Raw genomic sequence first — 11,394 nt, forward strand, 5'->3', positions numbered from 1 at the left:
CATGCAGTCTGACACCTTGCGCACTTCATACAAGCTCAAGGGTCCACGCGAACTACCAGGTCTAATTTACTCTCAGTTAAATAAGCGTGATCTGTCAATGTTAGTCCCCTGATGGGCGCGAGAAGAAACTAATGAGCTTCTGATTAAAGCACCATTAACACACTTAATCGCTCTTATTATCTGCAATCGATCTCCCTGATGAAGCCTGAGCAGCTTGATTAAAATGATAGTAATATTCTTCCAGGAGTTTAATTGAGAGTTCATGTTCATGTTCCTGTGCTCCATGACTGTAATGAGTCAAGCTGTCCGTATTAATAATATTAATTCATTTTTCTGCAATTACATTGCTTGAATTTAATATAATGAACTTTAATATTAATTAGTTTTCAATGGCAAAAAAGGAAGCAATTGCAAATGAAAATTTCATACCCTGTTCAGTCCTTCCAAAAATGTTATAATCAAATAATTCAGTGGTAGCTCTTGCCGGCAGTATTTTCAATTCTACCAAAAAAATAAGTCTGGAAATCTCTAAAACGTCTTCGGAAACTTCTTTCAAGAGCAAATACATTTCTATGAACACTGAACCCATAATAAGGACTTCGGTTCGGACTCATAGAAGCTGTTTTTGTAAGCGATAAGTCTTAGCACTTTAAATGCAAATTTCAGGGAGAATGGCAGGGCGATTCGTAAGGTGGCTGCAAGAATATTGATCGATCTTGCTTTCTTCTAGGAATATTTTAAATAAATTAGGTCTGCAATCTAATGACTGACTTTGGCTGGGTTTGTCAATTTTTTCATTCCATGGTTGACCACCATGAAAGTTTTATGTTTTTTTTTTCATTTCTTGCACGCGTGACAAACCATGATGCTTGTTAGTGGATGGCGTTTTTTTGCAATTAACAAGAATAGCTGTACTTTTATGATAGCATCTAATTAAGCATATTAGGCGAATTTATTCGGTCATAAATTAAGTGGATGGTCGTCCATCAGCGATCGATAAGTCTTAGCACTTTAAATGCAAATTTCAGGGAGAATGGCAGGGCGATTCGTAAGGTGGCTGCAAGAATATTGATCGATCTTGCCTTCTTCGAGGAATATTTGAAATAAATTAGGCCTGCCACCTAATGATTGACTTTGGAGGGGTTTCTCGATTTTTTCATTCCATGGGTGACCATCATGAAAGTTTTATGTATTGTTTTTTTTTTTTCATTTCTTGCACACGTGACAAACCATGATGCTTGTTTGCGGATGGCGTCTTTTGCAATTAAAATGAATCGCTGTATTCTTATGATAGCATCTAATTAAGCATGTTAGGCCAATTTATTCGGTCATAAATTAGGTGGATGGTCGTCCATCAGCGTTACTCCGATTCAGTGGCCTCCGAGAACTGCTCGGCAAAACGCTCAGCGGCTAAACTAAGCTGAGTCGAACTTTGCATTCTCTCTGTGAGCTCTAATGAAGGGAATTTAACCATCGGAACGCGAGGCGACTAGACATTTCTTGCTGTAATCTTGGCCCTCATACACAATTTCTGACACTTTACAGAACTTGAACGTTTTCGCCGTACAATGCTAATTTTCGGCCAATGTGTTTCGGGTAAAACGGAAGCCGGAGTTGAATTGACATTGTGATTAATGAGCTACAACAGAATCAATCAGCGCCGGCTACCGTACGGACAACAGCGTGAACACCTGAACAGTATTCTAGTGAACATATACATTTATGTTAAGGAAATTTCGGTTCGGTAGGCATGGATATTTCGTTAAGAAGAACAAATCTAATGAAATTTCCTTTGATTTTGAAGACAAGCGAGGTAAATTTCAAATTTGGTAGAACTCTTGCATGCCCAGTTTTTCCTCAGTTTTTATGGAGTCTCCGAATTATGATTTTAATGCATATAAATCAATCACCTAGATCCCGTTCATACTTCCATTTTTTCCATGCGTGGCTTGCAAAGCTCTTGTTCCTCAGCGCTCATCCATCACCACCCGCAACATGCGCGGGCTCAACATGAGTGCTGGGACGGGTGCTGGGACGGGTGCTGGGACGGGTGCTGGGACGGGTGCTGGGACGGGTGCTGGGACGGGTGCTGGGACGGGCAATACGACAGGTGCTGGGACGGGTGGTGAGACGTTCTACTTGCTGTACGTCGCCATCACTCTACATTCTATTCACTCTCGCCCTGCAGGGTATGCGTTAATAATTTAGTTGGTTAGTTCAGGGGCTATAATTACTAACGCTTCACATCGAGTTCTTTCACCCCCATTCAATGCAGCGTTGGGCGTCTCATGTTGAAAAGAAAACATCACTCGCATTCGGCGTTAAACGATACTTATTCTCTCGTATACATGTATGTATTCAACACATTCAGTTATTCTATGAGACATTCTGCAATATAAGGTTTACGTTCAGGTATATTTCAAGGTGTGCGTCAGCATCAACGCGGCTTAGATGAAGGAAAAATCGATTGCAACTGCAATCTTCTATTGTTCCATTTAAGCCTAAGGTGTGAGTAGGGTTAATAAGGTTAATTATTGTATTGTCTATAGTCTCCTCGCTCCTTCGTAATATTTTAGATGCTATTAAATCCCGTGTAAAACTTTCTTCCAAATTACACAATGAATTTGTAAAATGTTTAAAACTATGTGCAGGTAGAATTATATTCAATATAATGTGATATGAGACATTTACTAGCTTAGCTTTCAAATATGTTTAATAGTGTGAAAATAAAATGAAAATGTATATGATAGAACTAATTCGGCGGAAGCAATGAAAATTCGTCACAGCTACCATCCAATTACTGTAGTCGAGTGATGGCTTTGAGTTGTGTCTTGATCCCGCTTATAAATAAATGTTCCGCGTGATTGATGGGCGCAAAAACACTATCTATAAAATATGCAGGCAGCGGTCAGCTAAATGCATAGTTTAAAGATACTTTACTTTAGTTGGATCTAGATTATCAGTCACAAAAACAGTGCTCGTTTTTCCCTCGTTTAATGTCTGTCGCACTTTTTAAGCCTATAACCCACAGTCTTAACACGCGTATTATAAACTGTACAAAAGCTGCAGCCGTCTTCTGAAGAATTGCACCAAAATTCATATATGTGTGTATTTGAAAAAAAAACTACTTTGTTTACTCCAGTTTTTTGATGCGTTGGGAGTGAAACATAGATTTGTTATTTGATTTCGTGTTTTTCATTAAAATTTTTTTAAAATATAAATATTCCACAAAGTTATTATTTAAAATTATTTATTAAATAATTCTGCGCATCACCTTTCATTTACTAGAATGATGTATTTTTCGGACGCTAGCTTCAAAATAAAGACTGCCTTAAGTAATCAGAGTGAGCTCTGTCGAAACTAGAGAGAAGCGGTTTCAAATGCTGCCCTAGCTACATTTCACAAGCAGGGTAAATTCATGTTGAGATGAACTGTAAGATATTAGAAACGATTCACGAAGAAAATTGCTTGAAGTTAAGTGCATCGATTGTAATTTATTTTGCCAACTGATGGCACATTTTAGCAACAAATTTATACTCAATGCAGACCAAGGGCTCTCCATCAATAAAGAATGAGAAGTCACCCGTTCTGTTTGATTCACTGCTGAGAATTAGACTGCAGTTGATGTGGTAGCTATGATACATTACATATGTGCCGTCTAAAGTTTATCTGGAATGTTAAATTTGAGAATTTCACTGATACCGGTATTCTCTTTTTACTGAGAATGTTATGCGTAATTTTAGCACATCATTCTAATGTATTTTTGTAATTGCTCTAGAGTTGTAACGAAAAATATTAGCAGACGAAGTATCATAGTAAGTTAAATTTGAATATTTCACTCATTTTCGATAAATACCCAAGTGTTTTTTTACGTGCAGATAGAATTTCATATGTCCGATTGCAATAACTTTTTGTTCGCATACATTTAACTTTTTCACGTATACATATATTGCAATGTTACTTCAGCTATGTTGTTGAACTTATTTTTAATCAATCTTCCCTACTGATGCCATTGAGCTGTAAATATTAACTGCACACACATAAAAATAATGTCTAATCTTTGAGCACCAATGCTGAGAAAATTTGTGCTGTATTCGTTTTTTTTTATACTCGTTAACCCATTTAATGCTCTGGGACCAATTAATGAGCTAAAACAGGATAATTCCAGGAAATTCTGGCGAGTCGTAAATCTTGATTATTTTTACCACGATGACAACGACGGTTGACCATTACCACTTAAATTTTGGGTTTTAGTCACTTATTACTATGCTATTGTTACGAGGATTGTAGGATTGTAAAAATAAAATGGCCAAACGAAGGGTTTCGCGAGGTTCCTGATCGTGTGCTCCATATTAAGTTGAGTGAAGACCCTAATTATAGAGACCCACTGCATGGCTTCCAATTAATGTTTATTGGCTGTATATCAGAGGCTGTAGTGAACGCTCGGAGATGTGTCAGAACACGCCGTAGAATTTTTCAATGCAATTTATAGATTACATCTCAATTAACTTACTTTCGGCAAAGCATATGAATGAGTATAAATAATCATTATCAACGTGAACTGCAGGTCGTTCACAGCTACAGCGCCGCTAGTGTAGTGGGAATTTTCTACCCGCGTACACATTTGTCAGCTGTGCCCTCGAATTGAAGCTCGGTTTATCACTGCCAAAAAACTTGTCGTCATCTCATTTAGCGTTCCACCAACTCCGCTAATCATCTGGTCATCTGATCGACGCTGATGCTTTTAAATTTGTTACAACGATTACATGTCATTGCTTTAGACTTGACAAAGGCTCAACTCAAGACGACAGATTTAATTATTATGTTTAAAGCTTGCGGAGATGATACAGGTGTGGCAGGGTGTTAGTCCATAGTCGCCTTATATGATACTCCTCGCACATCACTTCTTTCAAGGCTCTTACTTCGGCAGCAGAGCCTCCATGGCCTAGCTGCCCCGTGTAGTCAGATCTCTGCCTGGATAAATCGTAATATACGAGCTCTGTGCTCGCGCTGAAGCAGTTGCTCGTTGCCCGATAACATCGCTCGGTCAGCTCGCTCCATGTCATGCCGCCGCTGGTTACGCTGCTGCCAGCTTGCACGAGCAAGACGCGCGGCGCTGGTGCAGTGATGCATGTTGTTCACTTGTGCTGGGCTTTCCGGTGTCACGCTAGTTTCAAACAAAAAGTATCTGTTTAATTAGAATACTTTTTAACTATCAGATAGAAATTAAATCGCAGGGCAGTTTCGGCCCGATATGCAGTCAGAGTCGACGCGGTGTTCAGTGAGACAAACTGAAGTGAGGTGACGCTCGATGATAGCTCGATCTCTCCTAGTGTATCACGCTCGTCTCGTATACTAAATGCTTTGATTGACTTCAAGGCGATCACTAAACGAATCTAGCAATAGGTGGAGCAGAATTTGCAGAGGAACGGAATAAATTCGGTTTAAATCACTGACTTCGTGAAATTCAATGGCTGTGGGAAGAAATCTTTTATTTTTTAAAAACTCGTTGAGTCACAAATTTAGTTTTAAAAAAGAATATTTTCGAATTAAGTAAATTGAGCCAGAAGTTATGTTATCAATAAACAAATAACTTGATAGAACTGAAGGCCCAATTACGACTGATCGCACAAGTTTTTCACTCTAAAGAATCACACACACACAAGCTTTGTATGAGATTCTTCTTACATCATGTTTGAACGCAGTAAATTCCTTGTTTTTGGCCGCAAATGTTACAGTTCATCAGCAATTGCCATTACCAGCAAAAATGTTATTTATCAAGTGTTAGAGGCATGCTTTTATCTCTGGATGCCAAGTGGCCACTATGATTGGGGTTGCGAATTAAGGATTCGAAACCTGCGGCTAGTTGTGAAAATTGGCGAAATTGGTAAGGTGGTCGGGTGGTTAAGCACATCAAGATTGGAGTAGCTAGTCTCTGGTCAGAAACTCGTAGCTATGATAGTTAGAATTATTTGAAGTCTACAATCGGTGACATGCCAAACGTGACCTAATCCTGAACGCTGAAACCACTGCACTGTACGTATGTTTTTATCATACATACGTGGCATGTTTTTGAAATAAGTACCGTTTTGACATAAAAAACGAAAAGCGGAATTTTTTCCAAATATAATTTATTCATTTGTAAGGTCATACTTTCCTCTACTTTCCGATTATCTGTAAGCATTTATATAATTCCGATTATTAATAAGGCATTTACAGAATCTTGAGAACTAGATGATTACACACAAAATTACAAAGCTAATATAATTATTTTAGACTTAATGAAATTAAAAACGGTAGTTGAATAATCTACAAACATGTCCCGTATTTTATGTTCTCTCCAGTAGAGCATTGACTTTCACGCCTCTTTCTCTTTCCAGTTCAAGCGGATAAATTAATTTGATGCTGGGCATCCATGTTGTGTGGCCAGTTCATAAACAAGACGAAGATTTCGACAAAATATTAGAGGAAGCACAAGCATTGAAAACCTATAAATGCTGCAAATAGATAATTCTTACTGTTGATACAATTCAACAGTAAATGCAATTATTATTTCAAATAATTTTCTGTCATGAAACAATTTTTTGTAGCTCCTTTACGCTGCTGTTGATTACGTAAACACATAAGAACTTAGGTTTGAATCCGATGAAGCAGTTGTGTCATTTATTAGCATGTGATTGTTCCTTCATTTTGAACGCTGTTCAAAATGATATATGACTAATCTGCTCGTGCAATGTACGACCTCTTTAGAGAATCTTTAAGTAACTAAGAACGTGAATAGCATCGCCGACATCACTGCGAATGGAATTGAAATGATGAAGCCTCCAGCGATGTGTTAATAATAATTGTGGTCCATAAAACTTAGGTTTCCATTGGACTAATAAAAATTCGAATCCTGACCTGTGCCTCACATGTTCACGGATTAATGTGAGGCGATCGAATGTAACTTGCTGTTATATGAAGCCACGGAGCGCCGCTCACTTCGCAAGTTAGTAGTTATTTGAAGAAATGAACTTAGAGTTCTTATAGATCAAGTGAATCATAAATGTATTTTTCTTTATGCTCTATGAATGCTTTATTAATAAGATTAGTATTAGATGGTAGAATTTGCTAGTTTATACACGTGCGATTGGTTACCAGAGAATTCGTTGATTTAAATTATCAGAGATTAATTTAAATTAAGCTCACAACCAGACCGTCACTCGCATTGCGCTGAAGGAACTAAGCGGCATTATGATCAAGCAGTGGCCCGACAACAATTAACCGACCGACGATAGCTGAACCCCTCATCTCTACACATTGGACTCTAGCATTATCTTATAACTACCGGATTTGTTTCAACTCTGGGAGAATTTTCAGAGTGATATTTGGTACAAAATTTTACTGTTGTAACCTAGTTGCATATATTATGTACTTATTTCCATCAAAATTGCAATATTTATAATGCTTCTTCAAAAATGAATGTTTGTTGCATCGAAACGTCGGTAATAAACAAAAATGTAACTCAGTACTCACTGCAGTGAGTGACAGAGAGCGCATTTTCTTGTCGACGAAAACGTGAAGTCACGGACGGACAGACAGATATGGCGAGCACAATATAGTGCATTTTCTCCATTAATGAGAAAATGCGCTAAATCGCACGTGTATTAATAAGATATGTACTTACTAGTTTTTTTGTATTAACAAAAAATTAAATTAGGAAATATATGTTCTATAATTAATAATCAGAGGGCTTTTAACCTTCTCTTTGATGATCCAGCTTTGATCATCGACGATATCGTCGGTGGGCGAGCTGATCGAGAGGCAAGAAGACGGTCATAATAGGGCAATTGGTTTATATCTTCTGGCGACAATAGGACTTTATATCTTCAGGAATAATGGTTCCTCTTTATTGAAAAGGCTCCATTTAGACTTGAATTTGAGCCTTGTCTTCAAATAACCATCAATTTCAGTATTTTCTTCTTCCTTCTCGTCTCATGGTAGTACTAGGGTTTAAAGTTTCGGCTATTCCGCATTGCATAGATTTTTTTATTGATGTTTTGTGACTGAGTGGTTAAAAAAACTTGGCTTCAGATTATATGTTTCATCCAATTTAACGTGCAAGTTGTTTCATGCCACGAAATTTTCGATTATGCCGTTGGGTGAATGAAGTTGCGTATTAGAGCTTAACCATTCTCGGCTTCTGCAGAGCTGTCAATTGTAGCAGTTAGCCTCTAACGCTAGCAGTTTTATTAAGCATTATAACGTCGTGCTTGTACCGAGATATTAAGCCATAGAGTCATCAAGGGTAGCAATCATCTTATAAAAATTACCGACTACTGCTGCAGCCGCATCAATTTCAAATCCTGAAAAATTATCATCTGAACTTTCCAATCTTGCTCTCGATCGGTAACCTCAAAGTTAACCTCCGGTCGCATATATATCTTGATTTTCTCAAGGGCGGTATAATATTTAAATGCGTTATCTCCTCAAGACAGGCTCACTTTTTGGATTGATAAATGGGGCACGAGAAAAGCTAATCAATATCATATGCGATGAATTTCACTTTAGCATTGGCTCGGTCACTGAAAAAACCTACGCCAGAAGAGCGGCGTTCGTGCGATAAGAAAGGCTTGTCTTGATAGATGGAATCGCTCTCCGCGTCGCCTCTATCCTTCTGCCCACCGCGGTCATGCGCGACGCCAGCGCCATGCAGGTTCGTTGTTATAAACTTCTTCATTCAATGATAATTACTTTTTGATGTACGGGGTCCTAAAATTTAGATATGATGTTTATTGCATTCAAAAAACGCTGTAGAAATGTTTTAACAAAAACTACTTCTTTATTGCGGCCACCTGCGGGTTTGTACATCAGCTGATAGATATGTATGTGTTTTCGACTTGCATTATGATCGAATTATTGACTTTATTTTTGTGTTGAAGAAGGTAATTTTGCACTTATTCATATTTAATTGGCTGAGACAACAAGAAAATGCTTGGAACACAGATAGTTGAAAATTCAAAGTCAAAAAAGCAAGCTAACGAGTCCAGATGTACTGATTTAAAATCATCAAAATTTATCAAGAATTAATTTATGAATTTATGTCGTATTTTTTCATTTATCAAAAGTCAAATGAAACTAACTCATACATGCGAAGATTTTGCATGTATGAGTTTCTTCATTGATTAGTTTGTCACTTAATATAAAAAAGCGATATATTATTTAATGCAATCGCTGCACTGATAAAAATTTGAACGTTCACTTAGGCCATCACCTTCAAATACCGTCTCACTCAACTGTACCGTGTTTTTGTTCCTCTCCAAGACCTGAAATTAAAAGCAGATCGATGAAGATCGCTGCTTGATCGAGTGCGACAAGCTAATGGCTGCACTCTGGAAGGCGTCCGGTACTTGGCCCACTTTAAAGGACAATCTGATAATTAATTATGAAATAAAATGCCCTTTGACTCTACCTTTAAAGTTTCGTCGCCCAAGAAGAATTGCTACTTTCTGGTGCAAAAAAGATCTCGACGTGTAAATATCAGGCTTGGGGATTCTTGTTTATAAATCATGATTTTTTCTTACAGTTCACCTGTCATCGTTTCGGTCTTGTAAAGCCACAATATGAAAAAGCTATGCAATGCATTCATCGACATAGGAGGCACCACGTTTTTATCATAAAATAAGCAGAGAGTTGAGCCAATTAACAATGGCTCGAACGCAATGAAGAAGACAGATTTTAAATCCAACAATTCAACTTGAATCAAATTCAAACTCATTCGATGAACGAAAAAACTTCCATTTCTAAAAATATATTTCTCATATACATGGAGAAGAATGAAGTCGTCGCTTCTCTTTTTTATTTCAGCGACAATGAATGGTGGCCCCGGCGATGTTTTCACAAGACAAAAATGGCGTAACTTATACAAAGACTTACGTTTGCTTGTTAAGAATAAAGTAATGCTCATCACTTACTCACTTCCCATATCCTCATCCTCGAATGGCAGAGCACGACAGTCAAGAAAGGGAATGAAGGTCGTGAATTTCCTTACAAGTAAGGAGCAGGAACTGCTGGCATGATGGATGTCTCGGCTTTAAATGAAGGCTTCTTTTAACTTTAAATGGGACGCGCATGCAATTGTCCCTGAGGTAAAAATCGTGTCTGATTATAAGGGCTGCAGGGCACCTCTTGTGCGCTGCACACGAGCGGTCGTGACTAGCAAATAATCCCTAATATGATGACCTTTTCATTCAAATCGTTCATTGTGCTGGGATTTTCACTGATTTAAACTGATGGTGTCATGAGCTCTCCTCTTAAAGGATCTCGAAAGCTACGCGTCCTAAAACCGAGGTCAATGCGTAAGCGTTTTGACTCGAACGCGGATTAAATGTGACATTGAACTATAAGCGTCTCGTTAAATCAATCCTGTCCCGAGTAACTACACTTCTTTCCCATTGCACTTATTCAATATTTCCGCGGGCCAGACGATGATCGAATTGCTTCATTTAAAATGCCTTTGCATGAACAAATTTCGCTTTGGAAATATTTTTTTTTCTGGAGAATTTCTCGCGTAATTTTCTCCATGGTTTCTTGTAAACAGAGAAACGGCGAACCAATTAAGCAGGATACAGTACTCTGTCACAATTCTAAGAGCAGGTAGAATTTCTTGTTACCTCGTCTCAACGCGTCTCAAGTGACATCTAATAATGCTTGAAATTACAAGTGACATCTTGTAATGCTAGAAAATTACTCCAATTAAGCACAGCTTTGTTCTACGATATACGTTGCAAGTTAATCACTTGATTACTACGATACTCAGCTTACTCGCTTCCTCAAAGAGAACGCTTGACCGCATGTACGCTTTAATTGACCGTTAACGGGACCCTATACACGATGTAACTGATTAATTATTTAGAAGGCCGTGGAGACACAGGCCGCGAGAGCGTGAAGGCCGACACCAGCATTGGGTGAACAGACGTTGCGGTCTCGCACGAGCTACAGATCCGGCCGTTTATTATTGAGTCGTGAGCTCCACAACTTAATGTGCTGGAAAATTTGACCCATTCTCTTGGACAATAATATTTGTAGTTTATAAATTATTGCTCACTGTAAGGTTTTATTTCTTTTATTACCATTTTAATAACACGTGCCATGTGCAAGATTGAGTTAGCAGTAATTATCGGAATGGTTATGTGGTTCAATTAAATCACTTGCTTGGAAACCATAAAGTTTCTTTCATTAATGACGTGAAATTCAGCTTATCGCCTCATTCTAGAAATTATATATATCGCCCTTAGAACATTATACGATGAAGTTGCCAAGATTTTCTCAGAATTATCTACGCCGTTATAGCCTTTTGAGAGTTGCGATGCGTGTGGAACCACTTAACATGTTGTTGAAAATTACTGGCTGGAA

The 11,394-nt window shown here is 38.1% G+C and overlaps 1 protein-coding gene across 1 annotated transcript in view; it reads right to left on the reverse strand.

Annotated features, from left to right (window-relative positions):
- LOC108674131 overlaps positions 1-5,133 on the reverse strand; it is a 37,420-nt gene extending 32,287 nt beyond the window's left edge. Inside the window, exon 1 of the mRNA XM_018162043.2 lies at positions 4,995-5,133. Coding sequence (XP_018017532.1) covers positions 4,995-5,133 — 139 coding nt within the window. The remainder of the gene's footprint in view (positions 1-4,994) is intronic.
- Between the last annotated feature and the right edge of the window lie 6,261 nt (positions 5,134-11,394).

Source organism: Hyalella azteca, unplaced genomic scaffold (genome assembly GCF_000764305.2).
Source record: "Hyalella azteca isolate HAZT.00-mixed unplaced genomic scaffold, Hazt_2.0.2 contig3072, whole genome shotgun sequence".
In the NCBI taxonomy this organism is placed as follows: domain Eukaryota; kingdom Metazoa; phylum Arthropoda; class Malacostraca; order Amphipoda; family Hyalellidae; genus Hyalella; species Hyalella azteca.